Consider the following 20,000-nt stretch of genomic DNA (forward strand, 5'->3'; position numbering starts at 1 on the left):
TTAAAGAAAGGTAACACTGGAACAGAGACGTATCTGGTTCGGAGTTCATATGGCTCGAATACTCCAAACCTGGCCGAAAATAATCCACCTTTGAACGAAATTAACGATAAGCTCTGAATACGCCTGTCAATGTAAGGCAGATTCACTCTGTGTCAAAATCCTTAGGTATCATTCATTTTATTTAGATTTTATCATGCTTTGCCGAGGGATCGTAATCTAAAGAAATACTGGAGTAACTGGTTAGTCAGTGTTGGTGGAAATTTAAGTGTGTGGGAGATTGATGCTTGATTTTACCTATTAGTCAACATATTCTGCGGTTTCTGTGGTATTCTGTGGGACTGGAGGATACCGGAGTGTTCAGTGCAGGTATGTGGAGGTGTTGAGAGAGGCCAGGTGTGTTCAGCTGAGCCTGGAGTTCAACAAATGTATGACAGAGTGGGATGCTAGAATGTTTGTTTTGATGTTGGAGCTTTCTCTTGGTGATAGATGTACTTTATTGATTAATTTTACACACACACATACACATACACACACACACACACACACACACACACACACACACACACACACACACACACACACACACACACACACACACACACACACACACACACACACACACACACACACACACACACACACACAGATACAGTAGTTTAGTGGCAAAAATCTTACATATTTCAACACAGTACATGCAGTTTTCAATATTTTATGCATGTATGTTATTTCGAATTCAACTTGTGTTTAGTCAGCATACTGCATGGCGTATGATGATTTATGCATCTGCACGTGTGTGTGTGTGTGTGTGTGTGTGTGTGTGTGTGTGTGTGTGTGTGTGTGTGTGTGTAAACAGAAGTGTGAACTTTGGAGAGGCCACGAACCAAGAGAGAGAGGGGGAGGGGAACGGGTAGGAAGGGACAGTGAAAAGAAGGGAGAGAGAAAAGGGGAAGAAGGAAAGAAACAAGAGGAGGAAAATGATTAATAAAAGAATAGTTACAGAGAGTTTCATAGTTACATAGATACTCAGACCTTAAGACCTTTTTTGAAGTGGTCCGTCCTTGACATTAACAGAAAGGTCTTGCCTCTAATTACGGAAGTTGAGAGAGAGAGAGAGAGAGAGAGAGAGAGAGAGAGAGAGAGAGAGGGAGGGAGGGAGAGAGATGGCTGGAAGAAGAAGTGTTTGCCATCAAGATCAGCCCCACTTTCCACCCCCCTTTCCACCCCCCTTCTGTCTTCAATATCCGGGTTGGAATCTGCATCTATCAGTCTGTCTGTCCGTCTATCAGTCTATTTATCCATGCACTTCTGTCTAACTTCTTATCCCTATTGTTTGTTTATTAATGTACTTGGTGCCCGTGATGGATGTCTTGAAGAAGTGTATCACCATTTATTTATATCCCTACTCATTAACAACCCCTTCCCTCGTGATCCCTCTCTGTCTCCTCCCAGCCAGTCCAAACCCCTTCACATACTCCACCAGTATACCCCATCACATACTCCACCAATATTCTCCATCACATACTCCACCAATATTCCCCATCACATTCTCCACCAATATTCCCCAGTCTCTTTCTCGGTCTATATCTTCTGCTCCTTCCACTGTGCCACTCACACACAGTCTCCCTCATGTACCCTGCCAGTGTCCCCTTATCTGCTTCTCGGTCACCCTCATCTCCTCCTCCCAATCAGTATCCTACCCTAGGTCTGTCAGCCAGCTCACTGCCACTCTCAGCTCACCGTCACTCTCAGCTCACCGCCACTCTCAGCTCACAACCACTCTCTCACAGTTCATTTCTTCGTCTAAGCCAGCGAGCTGATCCCACTGGAAATCAAGTATGTACACACTTTAGTATGTACAGTATATGCCACACAGACAGACAGACAGACATAAAAACAGTCATATTCTCTCTCTCTCTCTCTCTCTCTCTCTCTCTCTCTCTCTCTCTCTCTCTCTCTCACACACACACACACACACACACACACACACACACACAAACACACACACACACACACACACACATTGCTTCAGAGTGAACCAAATGCCAAGGCTTAATGAAGATCAAATGCGTGTGTTCATTAACCTTAATACTTCTTTCAATAGCATCAGAAAGTTGCAAAATCAGCGATTGCGCTCTGACTTTGTGTGTGTGTGCGTGTGTGTGTGTGTGTGTGTGTGTGTGTGTGTGTGTGTGTGTGTGTGTGTGTGTGTGTGTGTGTGTGTGTGTGTGTGTGTGTGTGTGTGTGTGTGTGTCTTTTCTGTTCTATTATCAGTGGAAAATATTAAACATGAGAAAGACTCCGCAGTGAAGAGCCTATATTTTTTGTCTTTATCTCTTTCGTCTTAGTAGTAGTAGTAGCAGCATCAGTAGTAGTAGTAGTAGTAGTAGTAGTAGTAGTATACTCTTTCTACGACCAGACAGTTCTTTGTAGCTTAGGCGAACCCCCTCGTCTTTCAGGGATTAATGAAGTCTTTATCTAACACCTGCAGTTGAGAGTCTTTGCATACCCTACCTAAAGATAATGATGTGACGCTACTGACGAGAAAACAGTAATGAAGTAGTTGTTCTGAAGGTGTTAAAAAAGCTCTGAAAATTAACTTCTCTTAGGATAGAAGGTGATTTTGTTGTATTTTATGTTATTTATTTATATTTTTTGTGCCTCTAATGCTTCAGCCACAGGGCATCTTTTTGTAGTTTGCATTTATTTAGTTTAGGAGAGATTTTTTTTCGAGGTGGAGAGGTTGGATACAGCCTTCACTAACTCCTTAACTATACCCTGTTCTCTTTACCTAGACCTAAAATTGCCATCCCTCCACCTTGAATGCGATTTATAACACCAAAGTGACACTGGAATATGATGGTAGTCAAGAAGTAGTACAGAAAGGATGTAGAGCCACAGTATTGTCCTTCTTTGTCCCTGAGGTAGGTGAAACAAGCTGCAAAAGGATGAAAATTTAGGCCAAGTTAAAGTGAACGAAGTAAAGTAGGGATTGCTTCCTTAATTCAAGAAAAATTGTGTAACAGGAGCAAAAATACAAAAATAAGTAATAGAAGTACGTGACCTACTGATGGCGTTAAATATAGATAGGAGAGAGAAAGCCTGTCTAAAAAAGGGTTGACATTGCCCGATTGAGCCATTTTTAAATTTTTTATCTCTCTCTCTCTCTCTCTCTCTCTCTCTCTCTCTCTCTCTCTCTCTCGTTGCGCAGTAGGGACACAGATTCCAGAAGGTCTTTTAATCGAGCTCCTCTCACAAGATGCAGCGTCAGAAAGAGCCTTAGTGTCACCAGAAGAGCAGTAATGATAAATAAATGTTTGAATTATTAACTAGGAGCCATTAATTTTCAAATACATTGTGTGTGTGTGTGTGTGTGTGTGTGTGTGTGTGTGTGTGTGTGTGTGTGTGTGTGTGTGTGTGTGTGTACCAAGACATCTCAGATGGCATAGGTAAACACACGACTTAGCGAGACTCCCACATAAGAACCTCTCTCTCTCTCTCTCTCTATTCCCCGTCCTCCTCCTCCTCCTCCTCCTCTTCTTCTTCTTCTTCTTCATGGATAGGTGGTAGGCACGGGGATATATCTATCTATCTGTCTACCTGCCTATGTATCTATCTATTTATATCTCCTGCCAGATGCCTTAATCCCGTCTCCTTGTCCTCTGCAATTTGGCTGCCTTCCCTCTAACTCACACCTCCCTCTCTCATATATCTCCCCTCTCCATCCTTTTATCTCATTCTTGGTCTCCCTCTCCACCTCCCTCACATACACCCAAGTAGTCGGTTTCTCAATAACATGAATTTTCTAATCCTCAATAGAAACCTTGTTCTCAAATCGCTCCGCACATGAAACCAGCGAAGCAACACCAAGATATCAAGAAATAAATCAGAAGCCATATCGCTAAATCAGTCGCACTTTGAAACCAAGGAACGGAACACCTCTAAAAGAACACTTTTTATAGAAACCTTTGCCTCCCCGTTACGAAACCAGGGACGAAGCCCGTGTGTGTGTGTGTGTGTGTGTGTGTGTGTGTGTGTGTGTGTGTGTGTGTGTGTGTGTGTGTGTGTGTGTGTGTGTGTGTGTGTGTGTGTGATGTTTTCAGTTTTCGATAGGTCAAGGTTGTATAAAGAGCAAGTCAAAGGAGGGGGAGGGGGAGGGTTTGGGAGTGAATGGGGAGGGAGGGTTTGGGAGGGGGTTGTGGAGGGAGAGAGGAAGAGGAGGGGGAAGTGTACGGCCTTTGGTTGATCCTGTTTTCGAATACGGCCGACAAAAGAGGCTTAGTATCGCTGGAGGAGAAGGTGAGGAAGACCCGGAACGAGGTAGAAAGAGATAGGGAAGGCGTGATGTATCCTTCTGAGGGGGAGGGTAGCAGTTCATCATCATCATCATTATTATTATCATTATCATCAGTAATATCAACACCATAATCCATTTCATCATCGTCATTATCAACTTGCATTTTAGGCACGCCAAAGTATGTATTACACGAGTTCCTTTTTTTTTTTTTCCTTTTTTTTTTTTTTAGCTAAGTCAAGCATTCGACACCCAAAAATATCAGTGACCTTGTAGAACAGTCCTCCTTGCTCTCTTCCGCTCTGTACAGTCCAACAAATAACATCTTTACTTTCTCCGGGTGTCCACGTAAATTTTTTCTCCCGTAATTTCTGTCATGGATGTGTATGCCTCCTAGTTTCCATTTTTTTAAGGGCCAAAGACGGGACTCCATGCAACAGACGAAGCACGCAATTCGTTCGTAAATATGTGCCTAACGAAATCGCGCGAACCACAAAAATACTCGTAGCTTGTTGTGTTGACGCCATGAATGTTAATAATTATAGTATCATGTGACACTGTGGCAGATTGGTGAATGGTGGATGAAGAATACACGAAGTAGAGTCACAGTTTATTGATGACTAGTTTCCCTGTTTGGCTTAAGAGTATACGAGGTAGAGTCAAAAAATATGCCTGGCTAGTTTCGCTGTATACCTTCCTCTGATGAGTCTATACAGCGAGACTAGGCATGAATAAAATCTACCTCCACTTCGCGTATTCTTCATCTACTGTTCACCAGCTACACTACTATCACTCCCAGGTTCCCCTGACTCAATCTCAGCTGAATAGGATAGTCAGGGTTAGCTGGGATAGAATGCTAGAGTTGCCCTGACCAAGAGAGGGTTATCATCACCATCAGGAATTGTGAAGGGTTCTTAAGGATAAGTATAGAAATCTTTCCTTAGACTACCACACAGCTGCTACGTTTTTTATATAACACTTTTGTTGTTCCCAGACGATTTCATTGAGCTGTACGGAGGATTTTGGATCTTGGGGGTTGGATATTGCCTTCATTTACTCCTCCAGCACAAGCCCGTCTCCTAAGCTGAATAAAATCGTCTGACTTTGGCCAGAACAAAATTATACATACGTCCTCTTTGCGAAGCGATCCAAGAGTTCACACAGCTTATCTTTAATGTTTTTTTGAGCACCTTCAGCCCGATTACATTTTTTTTCCTTGCTTCTGAACAGAGGATTTGACGCAGTGTTGAAAAGATTTGGTAATTAGGAGGTTAATGAAGACGCTAACCCACTCTGGCTCCAGTGATCTTCCTCACCTATGTAAAAAATCGTGTGAAAATTACATGAATAAAACAAGAATTACGTCCCAGGGCTTTATAAAAATTACATGGGGTAAAATGAATGGAATGTTAAAAAAAAAAAAATGTATTGGTATAGACGCAAGGAGTCAGAATGAAGAGATTTGTTTCGTTATATAAAGAATGAAACTGGAAATAAACAAATAAATAAATACATGAATGAATAAACAAATAAATATGCCATCGTATTAAAAAGGCTAAATTATCCCCTACAACAGCAAAGGATCGAACCCACGACCACATAGCCTTGCCTAAGATCGATAAAAGAAGCTTCTGGTTAAGTCCATCATGCCTACCTTAACCTTTACCATATACCACCAACGCCATTATCACCCCCCTTCTCTCTCTCTCTCTCTCCCTCTCTCTCTCTCTCTCTCTCTCTCTCTCTCTCTCTCTCTCTCCTCCTTCTACACCTCGGATATAACCACTTTAGGGACGTATTTGGTTATCCACTAGACCACCACCCGTCCATTTGGCTATGGTTACCACCCATCGTAGATAATGGTTCCTTGGGCTGTAAGAAAACATCTGGTTTGTCACCCAGTTGTATACATGTTAACGACAAGTTGTAATGGCATCGTACCGTAAAGCACCCTCATCTGTGTGGGACTCGAACCCACCTCACCACTGCAGGTCTTTTCCCCGATCCACAAACCCCGGTAAGTTGTGTAGGTGGTAGTGACTTATAGATCTTCCGGTCACGATGGTAGGCAGGTCACTCTGTCGCTAATATTTATACAGCTTGTCAACCATCGTGATCGAATGAACTTAAATTCACTACCACCCACACCGCAATAGGTCGGGGTGTGTGGATCGAAAAAAGACCTGTAGCAACGGCGTGTGTGTGTGTGTGTGTGTGTGTGTGTGTGTGTGTGTGTGTGTGTGTGTGTGTGTGTTTCTGTCTCTGTTTCTATCTCTACTGCCGTTTCTATCAATTAACCATCCGCATTTCCCCAGCCATCACTCCCTTGCCAACCAAACCTTCCCGACAGTTATTTTTATCAACTCATTACCAATCTAGACATGAATGTCAAAGAAAAAAATCAAGAACAAAATAATACCAAACCAATGGGAGCTGCCTTCTTCTGGAACCGATTTCGAAAGTGCAGCGTCCGAATTATTTACGAAGAATGCAATTATCACAGGTAGCTGGTTAAGCCTCAGATCAGTCACACACACACACACACACACACACACACACACACACACACACACACACACACACAACACATGGCCACACCACTTATTACCACACACCGCAATGCCTCATTTCATGGTCACACACCTAACATCATCTCACACAACCCGAACATTGCCACATCTCGTGCTGTCACACTGCACGCTGCACCATCTCACACAGTCACATTACAGCCTACAACATCTTACCACACACACGTTATGTGTCCATGCATCTGGAAACGAACGAATCTTGATTTTGGCTTTTATTTTACATTTTTCCTGGGAAGAATTTTTTTTTTTCTTCTTTTTTTTTGAGGGTGTCAGCATTTGGTCCTTTTTTTTTTCTTTTCATTTTAAAAATACTATCACTACACGCTACCACATCATACACAGCCACATAACACACCGCCACATCACACAGTGCCACACTTCCCTTCTCTCACTGCACAGGGACTTTTCTAGCAGCGTGTATATTGTCACAACTACCTTACTTTACTTATTTCTGATGACTACAAATCTCAGAATTACTGATTTTCATATTTTCTGTTCCAGACCGAAAAGACTACATGGCACCGATAAACTCCAGTATGGTGACTGTGGCGACTGATTCTCCTCCAGCCTCATGGATCTTGTAGGACCCCATCTGCATCTCCTGGTGTCCCTCAGCAGTTGTGCAGGACACTACAGGGCAGATCTGAAGCACCATAAGGCTGACCTATGGCACCATAACAATCCAAGGCACCTTCAGGCTAGTTTTGGGCTCTGCAGGGGCAATCCAGGGCACCACAGGGCATATTCAAAACACCAAAAGACACATTCAGATCTCTACAAGTCTTATTCAGATTGCCACACAGCAGATTCAGGACATCAGAGGGCAAATCCAGTGCTTCAGAAGACTGACCTAGGGACCTGGAGGATAAAATCAAGGCGTCCTAGACCAAAACCAGGGCATTGGAGAGTAGATCTAGGAGACGATCCAAGGCAGCATCGGTGAGAGTGAAGTTGTAAGAGGTGATAGCACAAGTGACGGAGGTGGTGCCGACAATAACGGGGTGCCTCAGCTTCCCCGAGGATGTGGCCGTGGATGGGGTGGACGGGACAAGCTTCATGCCCGGCCAGGTGGTAGCTCCCCTGGACGCCCCCCCTCACAGCCCAGCAACGGAGCTGGCACGGGCGGGGCGGGGCAGTGGGAGTGGGTTTAACGAGGAGGGAATCACAGGAGTCCAGCCCCAGACTGCAGGTAGTCAGGCGAAGATATGGACCGTTGATGGGTGGACCTCCAGGAATAATTCCAATGGGAAGAAACCCCAGTCGAAGAACTCGAGTAGGTCGAACAACTTCACCCGTAGGAACTCCAGTGATTCAGAGAGTGACAGTTATTCAGGTGATACCTCCAGCAGCCCCGGGGACACCACCAGCAGCGGTGGGAGCATCGGCTGTGGCAAAGGATGGGTGGGCTCAGAAAACTCAGGTGACGATGGTTGCTGCAAGTGTATGTGTCCCAGAACCTCCTCCAGCCCCATTACGGTCAAACCTGAGGCCAATGAAGCAGTTATGTCCAGCAGGCGACCCTTGAACTCCCGAAGGGCGAAATTCTGTCGTGCAATAATCTTAAAAGAGGACAATGCACGGTTCCTACTACTAGCGCTGGTCCTTCTGCTGTACATGGTGTTCGGGGGGCTTGTTTTTCAAGCCTTGGAGGAGGAAAACGAAAGGCAGGAGAGAGAGACCTACATTGAAAAGTACAATTCCTCCTTAACAGAGCTCCTGGACGATATAGCGGCAAAAAATGTGAGCATAGAAAAAGTTGAGGAACTGTTGTACATCTGGGGAAACATGACGGACGACGGACACAACCTCAAAGGGAGGCCTCGCTGGGACTTCGCCGGCAGCTTCCACTTTGTTTACACTGTCGTCTCCACAATTGGTGAGTTCGGTGATGCACCTCTCTCTCTCTCTCTCTCTCTCTCTCTGTCGTTGATGATTTGTATCATATTTTCTGCAATATTTTAATGCGGTTGTTTTATGTTTTTATGTGTTTCCCATGTTGTGTATTTTATGTGTGTTCTTCTGCTCTAACTCTTTGTTTTTTATGCATGTATTCTTTGTGTTTACCCTGATATATATATATATATATATATATATATATATATATATATATATATATATATATATATATATATATATATATATATGCTATGTATGTATAGATAGACAGATAAATATAGATTTAGATATATAGAGATAGATAGATGGATAGATATAGAAATGAATGTAGAAAGTTTTGGTACTGGTGGCTGACGGATCTGTTGAAACTTGCTATGCAGCCAGGCCCCCTTCTTTTTTTTTTTTTTATGTTTTCACATTTTCTGAGTAGCCTTCATTTTAGTAATTCTCTTGATCTGTTGGTGTATCTGTCTTTTTATGCTCTACTGTGTGTGTGTGTGTGTGTGTGTGTGTGTGTGTGTGTGTGTGTGCTTAACAGTTCTTGTGTCGCATTTGCGTGCGTGTGCTGTACAGTACCGTGGATGTTTATACCTCGTTATTCCAATATTCCTTTTAATTTTTTCCCATTATTACCTCCTCCAACAAAAGTTGAAGGAGGCTTATGTATTCACCGTTGTTTGTTTGTATGTCCACAAGATATCTCAAAAACTTATTGATGGATCTCAATTAAAATTTGTGGAAATGTGGGTCATGGACCAAGGAAATGTTTTTTATTTCTTTTTTTTAATTTTGATAATTATATGAGCTCTGGTCCCGGTATAGGACTGTTTTTTTTTTAGTTTGTCCACAAGATATCTCAAAAAGTTAGTGATGGATTTCAATTACATTTTTGTGAATATGTGGGATATGCACCAAGGAAGAGTTGATTGAATTTTGTTGGTGATCTGAGCTGTCTAGTATAGGCGTTGACAGAGGTATGCACTCTTTGAAAGCTGTCTAATTAATTCTGCTCTTCTTCTGTTGCTCGTTTTGTTTGATTTTTTTTTTTTTTTTAATTTTCTCCGTAGTTTATGTGCCTCGTTTTCAGTGTTCTCTGTATCAGGCCCCTTTTTATGCTGCTCTTTCATGTCATTTTTTCCTTCAGTGTCTAATTATCGTCTTTTTTTCAGAGTCTTTCTTCCTTAACATTTTCTGAAGCTCTCTGTGTTACTGCATTTTCATTCTTTTACCTCCCATTCTTTTTCTATTTGGTTTATTCTTTTCCTGTGCAACTTTATGGTTTGTTTCCATTCCGTTTTCATTATTTCTCAAGGTAACTATTTTTGCTGTTGCTTTTTATTGAAGTCCTTCTCTAATTCATCTTTCCCTTGTGAACGGTTTTTAGTTTTTTTCCCCTTAGTGTTTACTCTTTTCTGGTGTAACTTTATTATTCTTTTCCTTTCCACATATTCATATTTAATTATCTGTTTTCTTTGTAATATTACACTATAAACTTTTTTCACTTTATTCTACTTCAATTTTTTTTTTTTTTTTTTGCCAAATGTTTTTCTTTAAGTACGATTATCTTCCCCTCTGTTCTCAATTTACGTGTACTGTTTCCTTGTTACAGCACGTTCTATTTTTTTTTTTATTCTGATTTTCTAGCTATAGTATTTTCATCTTCTTTTAGCCACGTAATTTTTTTGTTTATTGACGAGGCCTAACGCTTCATCCTGTGAGGTGTGGCCGTGACGGAGTGCCTTGGGTATCTTTAGTCCATGCACAGTAACAATTTCCCGCAACACATGACAACAACCCATTCATTATTATTGTTAGTTCTCATCTACTTGTCCTTCTTCCCACCATCTCGTCCTCTTACTCCATCCCGTATACCTAATCCCTTACTTCGTTCCTTCATTCTGTTCTCAGCCTACCTCTCCTTTTTCCAACCATCGCAGTCCCATACCCTATCCTTCTCTTCCTATACTTATTTCTTAATCTTGTTCTTTGTCTGCCTCTCCTTCTCCTTCTGACCACCACACTCTTTCTCGTCCTCCGTCTTGTGTTCTTTCTTCTTTAACCATTCCTTACTTACCTTTAACATTGTATTACTGAGGACACGACTGGGTATTCTGTCCTGACTAAGCCCAGGTGGTTTTACTGAGCTGAGCATAATCAGAACACCTCTCTCTCTCTCTCTCTCTCTCTCTCTCTTCTTTTTTATTTTCTATCTTTGCCACTTTTTCTGTTATTGTATTTTTGATCTGATATTTAGGAGAGAGAGAGAGAGAGAGAAAGAGAGGTTGGTTGCTATCTTTTCGTCTCCTTTTCCTCCTTCCTGTACTGTTTCTTTATTTGCATTTTTATTTGTTTCTCTCCATGTTTGACGCTTTTTGAATATTTTTTTTTCTTTCTCCTCATGTTTTCTCTTTCTTTGCTCTTCACTCTCTCCTTTCTTTTTTCCCTTCTTTCCTTCCTTCCTTCCTTCCCTCCTTCGTTCATGTATTCACTTCTTTCTGTACATCCTTCTTTTCCTACTTCCTTTCTCATTTTATTCTTTGCTTTCATCTATCTGTCTGTCTACCTACCTATCAGACTAATAATCTATCTATCTATCTATTTATCAATCTATCTATCTATCTGTCTATCTGTCTGTCTGTCTGTCTATCTATCTATCTATATTTTAGTTTGAGCCTTGAGGGTAATGAATAGTCGCGGAGTAATAGCAGTAAGAAGGGTAAGGATGAGGCAGGAGGGTATAAGGGAGGAAGGGACTGAGCGAGGACGGGGTAGAGGTTAGGCAGGGTAGGTGCGGCAGAGACAGGCAGGGGTTAGGCAAAGTAGCCGAGGCAGGGATTGGCAGGGGTTAGGCAAAGTAGCCGAGGCAGGGATTGGCAGGGGTTAGGCAGGGCAGGTGAAGCAGCAAGGTATTTTATCACTGCAGGAGGACGTGAGTGAGCTACTTTTATCAGAGGGGCTATGTCAACACTGCCATAATCACCCTTTCTATACACATCGCTAGCAGGCAGGGGGAGCGAGTAGGGGTGGGGCAGGGGACGTGAAGGGAGACAGAAAGAGAGAGAGAGAGAGGTGGGGGGGATATGGGTGATGGGGGGATGGGGAGAGAGATTGAGAAGAAAAGGGGGTAAAAAGAGGGATTAAATGAAGGGATGGAAAAAAATGAGAGATTGTGGAAGGGGTGAGGGAGGATGAGAGGGGGAAGAAAAGGGCTGAAAGACGGAAAAAAGTGTGTGTGTGTGTGTGTGTGTGTGTGTGTGTGTGTGTGTGTGTGTGTGTGTGTGTGTGTGTGTGTGTGTGTGTGTGTGTGTGTGTGTGTGTGTGTGTGTGTGTGTGTGTGTGTGTGTGAGAGAGAGAGAGAGAGAGAGAGAGAGAGAGAACGGCTCAAAGACAACCAGAAAGAAACAGAAAAAGAGAGAGAGTAAGAGAGAGGGGAAGGGAAAGACCGACGGAAAGGATGGAGGAGAGTTTTGGCAATGTCCCCTTATCTCTTTGCCTATTTACATCTATCCATCTATACATCTATCTATCTATTTATCTACCCATCTATAAATCTGTCTATCAATCCATAAATCTCTCTAGCACTTCTCAAATTCTTAACAGGGTTCCATTCATCGTGCCAGTCTACCGTCAATCCTCCGTCTATTCGCCTGTCCACTAACACCACTGCCATAATATTTCATCCTCTGTCAATTCTAACCACCCATCCATCTGTCTTTTAACACAATCCTTTTTTGCATTAAAGTTACCTGCCTTCATCCATTCATCCATCCATCCATCAATCTGTATGTCCTTATTTATGTCCTTTACATGTTAAAAGTTATCTGTTTTAACCAATCAATCATCTATCCATCCATTCATTCATCCATTCGTCCATCCATCCATTCATTCATCCATCCAACCATCCATCCATTCATCCATCCAACCATCCATCCATTCATCCATCCAACCATCCATCCATCCATCCATTCATTCATCCATCCATTCAACCATCCATCTATCCATCCATCCATTCATTAGTCTTAAGCAAACGTGTGTGTGTGTGTGTGTGTGTGTGTGTGTGTGTGTGTGTGTGTGTTCCATCTTTATTTATGTCGTTTCTACTCCAATTACACATGCATGTGTGTACATAATCTATGCATGTATGTATCCCCATGTACACCTCGTCATGTGTTTACACGTCTTACCATATTCTATCCAAAGATATACATAGCATCCTCCCAATAACGCCCTAACCCACACCCACCACAAACTCAACCTTCAGCATCCGAATCCATAGGAGGGAATCGAACCCGGTACCATCCTCCCTAATGCCGGCGTAGCGCTCAGGCATCCCGGGGCTCGATCTTAGGTTATTCATAAATGCCAGGAGCCAAACAGAGAAAGGTCGGTCGGTCTGGGTGATTCTGGTGAGGGATAACTTTGGCCACTACAACTTGGACGGAGATAATTTAAGAGTATAACCAAAGTCCAGCTGGAGGAAGTATAACCCCGATTAGGCCGTGATAAGAGATGATAACTTGGCTCTATAACTTGCACGATGATGATTTGGATGATAACTTTCGGGTAATATACTTAGTGGTGAGTCCTGGGTGTTATGACTTAGCGATGATAATCTAAATAAATATAACAGCACGTCGAATATGGCCTTAGAACAGCAATAAAAAGGAGCGATAACCTGGTAATAACTGGAATGGTGATAACTTGGATGGATATGACTTGGTGGAGGAAATTTAGGAGTGTAAGAAAATACCCTGTTATATGACCATAATCTTAAGACATTGATAATATGGGACAATAACTTAAACGATAACTAAGATGTGATAACCTGTGTGTAATGGGAGGTAACTTTGGATGATAATTTGGGTGACAATAACAGTGGAAATTCATAGTAACAATATATAATTAATCCCTCATAGAATATAACCCGAACCAACAATAATACACGGTGATAACTTAGCAATAACTCAGGATGATAACCCTGAATGATAACTTGGTACGGATAACTTAGATAATAGAACCTGACTCTGATAACTTGGTGGTGGTTATTTAGGGTGCCAAAAAAAAAAAAAAAATCCTGACAGCAAAATAATGAGCAAGACAAATAACACATCTCGACAGCAGTATTAAGAGATGATAACTCGAATGATAGCCAAGGATAACTTAGGGTGATGAAAGAGGTGACCTATTGGTGGTGAAAATTAATTATGACAGTGGGATGAAATGCAACAATGTAAACCTAAAATACAGAAATAAGAGATAACTTAGAATGATAACTCGGTGACTGATAACTGGGTGATAACTTGGGTGCTAACTTGGATGGTGATTATGGTGGTGGTATGGCAACGTAACCTAACTCCGAAAAATAACAGGATTAATAGTGACCAAAAAGTAAAAGTTGACATGAGAGGATATTTAAGAATAGGAACTCAACACACACACACACACACACACACACACACACACACACACACACACACACGGAAACGCACACAGGCAGACACACACATATACACGCCTCCCAGTGCATAAGAAATAAAGAACACGATCCGAAAACAAAAACAAACAAAAAGTATATGTAGTCGATTTTTACACGGGAAGAGGTCAAAGGTCGAGGGTCCGGGGTCGGTAGGGCAGGGTGGCGGGCATAACTGATAACTAGGAAGCAACTGGTAACTAGGAAATAACTGATAATTAGAGAAATAAATGATAACTGAGAAGTACTGGAAAATGACGGCGAAGAAAATCATAACTAAACACTAAGAGACAGATAAATGACACTTTGGAAATTACTGATAACTATATAATAACTGACGCCTGGTTACTAAGAGATAACGTGTAACTTGCATGAGGAAATAACTAATGGTGATAAATAATAACTAGGCAGATAACTGTAAAAATAACTGACTGGTAACTAGGAGACGACTGATAACTGATAATGAGAATATAAATTGTTGGATTATATGATTTGGAAATATAAAAACATCCTGTAGAATATAATTCTCTCTCTCTCTCTCTCTCTCTCTCTCTCTCTCTCTCTCTCTCTCTCTGAAACTGAAACACTTCTCTAATGTCAGTATCTCTCAGGGAAAAATACTATCATTAACAATCCATATCATTATCACTGTCATCATTATCTCCAGCGTCTCCATCCCTCCAGCGCAGTCCCCGATAGAAGATAACAATGATGCAGCATCCTTTGGGTTACCATTTCCTGTCACACCTCTCTCACCTTCAAACACTCCTTTTCCTTCACCCTTACACACTTATACCATTTTATCCTCTAATTTATACCACATAATATGGCTCTCTTCCTCCAACATAATCAACAATCTCACTTTCACGAAATTTCATCAACCAGTGTGCATTAATAATTATGTCCAAACGATCTCAAAATCATCCCGCTTATCCATACAGTAATTCCACATCAATTTTGACCCGTCCTTTCTTTCAACTCAATCTTCTCGTAAATTCCTCCATCCTGCAGCTTCTATCCTACTCATGCATGCAGCTCTTCCGAAAAAAGGACGTCACTACAGGCCGTAACCTACAAACTTTTCTGTCGCTCGCTGTCCCAATTTCGCTCCGATACAAAGGTGTCGCCATGTTACATAATTATTTTTCTCCACCTTCAGCCTGGGGACGTGTTTTTATTGGATTCTTGCTACAGGTACCTCCAGACGATATTACTCAGCTCATGGGAAGTCTTTGCGAACTTGAGGGGTTTAATTTTGTCTTACTCAGTTCCCTCTTAAAGTACGGGGTTCTCCTGAGCTACATAAACGGGTCTGCCAATACAAAAATACATAGATAGATAAATAAATAATTTAAAATGTCGTCCTTTAATTTGATATCAAGTTCTTCAAATACGTTTTTATCTTGACATGATCCTTCCTTAACCTTAGACTCTATTTTGTTCTGTTTACATAACGAAGGCTCACAGGTATATAAAATCATCACCCGCCTCATCCACCTCGCTTACCTTGCATATACGACGCAGGTAAAAATCCATACATAAAAATAAATCCCCGAACCTAGAGTGAATACATGGATCAATTACAGACAAACGAACATACGCGGGGGCATAAATAATCCCTAGTGAAAGATGCCATAAAGACCAGAACCCCATGACCTTAATTCGATGACCTTTTCTTGACCCTTGACCTGGTGAGAGATCGGGGAAGGTCATCGGGACATGCATCAGAGGTGGAGGATTATCCTACCCCTCTTCTCAGGTGCCCACGCTGGGAATATGTGGGTCTAGGGTGGAGAATAGGATTAGCCTGGGATGAATAGAAGGGTAAATCTCTCTCTGTCTGTCTGTTTGTATAATCTGTCTATCTGTCTGTCTGTCTGTATATGTCTATCTATCTGTCTGTCTCTCTGTCAGTATCTGTCTGTCCGTCTTTGTACACTTGATTTTTGTACATAATTGTCTTTCACGTCTTTGTTTATCAACGTATCTCTTTGTATATAAGTTCTTTTCTCTCCCCCCTAATGTTTATCACAAGTCTGTATTTTTCTGCTTACCTGTATCTATTTTTGTATCGACCTGTCAGTCAATATGTAAACCGGTGCGTTTCTTTTAATGGCTGTAGCTGTCTATCTTCGTACTTATCTTCCTGTCAGAACTTCTATTCTTTCACCTGCCTGTTCATTTATTAAGCTGTCCGTCTGTCCATCTGTCTGTCTGTCATTTTGCCTCCGTTTCGTGTCAGGCGCAAAGGAATATCAGTCAGATTTTTATTAAAACATGAAATTTTTTACGTTTTTCGTTTTTCATGTAAGGCTCGAGTTTTATTGCCCTCGAATTATAACGAAATTATTATCGAAATTAAAAATGGCACTGTAATCAAGAGTAAAATATAAACAGGAATTACTTTTACCCATGACCGAAATTTAGGAAAGTTTCTGGACTCTGAAAGAATTGTTAATGAATTCCACGCAAGAGGGAATACTTGCTAAACCCGCACTTTGCTCTGGAACAAATTTTAGGTTTGACTTGGTATTTATTAGATGCAGATATTTTTGCCCCATGCGAATTTTATGCCACCACTGACCGGCCTTAGTTGGCATTAGAAGGTAGAGGGGTATGAGTATGTAATGATTTTCTTTTTGTGTGTGTGTATACACCCTCCGAATATTCTATTACCATGTACATTTACGTTACAGTTATCTTCCTTTTCACTTAATTCATCTCCATTTCTAAACTCTTCCCTCCCCTCTAAACCCACGAAAACACGAGCGCTCACACACACACACACACACACACACAATAAAACAGAATTAGGAACATTACTCCAAATCGCCCCTCTAGTCAGCTCAAGCCTCATACAACACAAGGACTATACCAAGAACGCGCATTTGACTGGGAGCTCTGAGATAAGCGGGTGCCCGGTGCTTGAACCTCCCCAATCGCGCCAAAATTGAATGTGCCCGTATTTCCCGCGCGGCCCAAGATCGAATTACCGCTCCTTGGCCATTTCCGACATTTTGGTATCAAGATAGAGTCGCTTTGGCCAAGTTAACAATGCACAGAGGCCCGGAACAGATGGCAGGATGTGACCAACTCCGCCATATTGGATTCAAGCAGCTTCATCAGACCAAAGTTACGGTAGATAGGGACCTTTGGCTCTAAATTTTACGCTCGCGAGGAAAGAATATATATAAGTGACCCTCTCATGAATTGGACAGCTCTAGTATACTATTCCAGCTAACGACGGACGATTTTACTCAGCGGATAATGGAACCTAAGAGTGTTAATACTGGCTTCATTACCCTTCTCTTTCTAGGAACAACTCAATAATTCTACTGTATCTAACATGAGTCGATTATATTTTTTAGCTAACAGTGAGTGAGAGGAGAATGACAGTGTTAACCTTCATACCACCCTTGTAATCAATTCCTCCTGGCCAACCTCTGTCATAACTCCCTCTACCTTTTCACTCTAACTTCCTCTAAAATTCCTATCTCTCCATCTCGACTCCATAGTTGTAGCAGTAGATTAGAATAAGATGTCAGTCACGAAGAAGTGCCATGAAAAAGATACAGAGCGTTGTTTTGTCCTATCCTGCCACCGAGCTACGGGAAATAAGCTGTAACAGGACGAAAATCTGGGCCAAGTTAAGGTGAAAAGTACAGTACAGACACCTACAATTCTACCTCAACGTGGTAAATTTGGCAAGAGGTGATACGGGTGTGGCCAGCCCTCGTACTTCTCTCTAATCGCGGCCAGATCGACTTAACCCGTATCCCCCTTGACGGTACTAGGTCATAACACACCCTTGGGACCACTGTGCCTCTTTTGGAATCAGGGTCACGCGTTGTGGTCAAGGTTACGGGATTGAGAGAGAGAGAGAGAGAGAGAGAGAAATATCATCACCGAAGAGAAAAATAAGTCTTAGAACATAATCTCAAAATTATCACGCATTTAATCGCCAAGATGTCGCAGTTACCGATATTCCCGAACAAGCCTTACTATAAATTTCCCGTCGTAAGTTTGATTTATTTATTTATTTACTGAAAGAGAGAGAACAAGATACCTGGGAAAATTTTGCCTATTTTTCTTTATTCTTCCTTATAAACCAAAGTAATCTGTTGTAATTTTCCTCGCATAGGATATATTTGATTCTGCAGGAAAGGAAAAAATGGATTCTGTACTCTTCTTGCCGTTCCTGCAAAAATAAATCACAGTTACGAGAAAGAACTCATCGTAAGTCTGAGAATCCGGGTCCGGGAATCTAAAATAAAAAGAGGATCCACTGGGCTCGTAACCCCCTCCCTAATCGCGCCAAAATCGACTCGACTTGTACCCCCCTGGCGGCCAGAGATCAAAACACTGCTGCTTGGGTTTAATATACTGCAAATGAGGGAGCGTAAGAGAAGGCCTTAAACCTAGCAATGATTCGAGGGTACTTTCCCTTGGGCGTTAATGCAAGAGTGTGCTGGTGTGAGGTTGAAGTGCGGTGGCGGAAGGTGTGGTAGTGGAGAGTTAGTGTGGTGGTGGAGGGTTAGATTGTGGTGAGATGGGTGAAGTACGGTGGTGGAGAGTTAGTGTGGTGGTGGTGAGTAAGTGTGGTGTGGTGGGGTAGAGTGTGATGATGAAGGGCTAGAGTGTGTTGTTGGAGTTTTAGGGGAGTGCAAAGGAGTGCTGGAGTGTGGTAGGGATGCTGGAATGTGTTGATGTGTATAAAAATGAATTAATGAAACGAAAGAGTAGCAGAAAGTTGAAATGAGTGTTAATGGCGCCATCTCTGTTTATAAAGGCACAACTCACACCAAAAGACTAATGCACCCTGCTATTTGAGCCCCATCCTACCTGTACCAAGAACCATAGGAGCCTACAGGTGCACCACTACTGAGAGAGAAGCACCATTAACTATCCCCACAACTGTACCATCATCAACACTCTCAGGTTCCATTTCACTCTCATCAGAAAAAAATCACTGGACGATAACAGAAGAAAAAAAAAGCTAGAGTTGTCCCGACCCTATGAGAGGTGATGACGACAGTATTAACACTCTCAGACTACTTATACTTAGCTGAGTAATATCGTCTGGGGTTTAATTTGCTAGAGGAGGCATGACCATTAGAGGGTCAGTAGCGCCATTAACACCACCATTAACCACACAACGAACTTTACCATTAAGAGAACCATTACCTTTGCCATCAGCTGTACAGTGAGCTATTAGTAACTTCGTCTTCATTCCTTGATTATTGCCTTGCGACTGAGGGAATGAGTGGTTGGGTGATGACTTGGGAGGATAAGTGGTCATTCTCTCTCTCTCTCTCTCTCTCTCTCTCTCTCTCTCTCTCTCTCTCTATCTATCTATCTATCTCACACACACACACACACACACACACACACACACACACACACACATATCTACAGTATCTCTCTGCATATCCATTATTTGTTCATCACTTCCACTCGTACTTTCTCCATATATCAATAAATAAGTCAAAAAAATGCCATAATATTTCTCAGACATTATCACCAAGAAAATAAAGAAAAGGACCTCCAATTCATTCTGTTCTCTAGACACAAAAAAAAAAAATCACTCATAGAACATTTACACGACACTCGCCAAAGTAGTAAAGACTTGGCGTTTAACTGAATGGCGAAGTTTCTCAAAGGCTAAACAGATTGACTGATTTGGAAGTGTTTGTGGTTATTTTGGTTGTGGTGGTGGTGGTGGTGGTGGTTGTGGTGGAAGGTGGTGATGGTG

At 41.9% G+C, this 20,000-nt stretch overlaps 1 protein-coding gene across 1 annotated transcript in view; it reads left to right on the forward strand.

Moving 5' to 3' along the window:
- The window catches only part of LOC145400113 (potassium channel subfamily K member 13-like), a 68,711-nt gene that overhangs the window by 13,365 nt on the left and 35,346 nt on the right, over nt 1–20,000 (forward strand). The window contains exon 2 of the mRNA XM_080272624.1: nt 7,381–8,755. Within this exon, the coding sequence (XP_080128750.1) occupies nt 7,936–8,755 (820 nt within the window). The 5' untranslated portion in view covers nt 7,381–7,935. The remainder of the gene's footprint in view (nt 1–7,380; nt 8,756–20,000) is intronic.

Source organism: Coenobita brevimanus, chromosome 51 (assembly GCF_032717465.1).
Source record: "Coenobita brevimanus isolate Jiangsu-jjx chromosome 51, ASM3271746v2, whole genome shotgun sequence".
NCBI classification, from domain to species: Eukaryota; Metazoa; Arthropoda; class Malacostraca; order Decapoda; family Coenobitidae; genus Coenobita; species Coenobita brevimanus.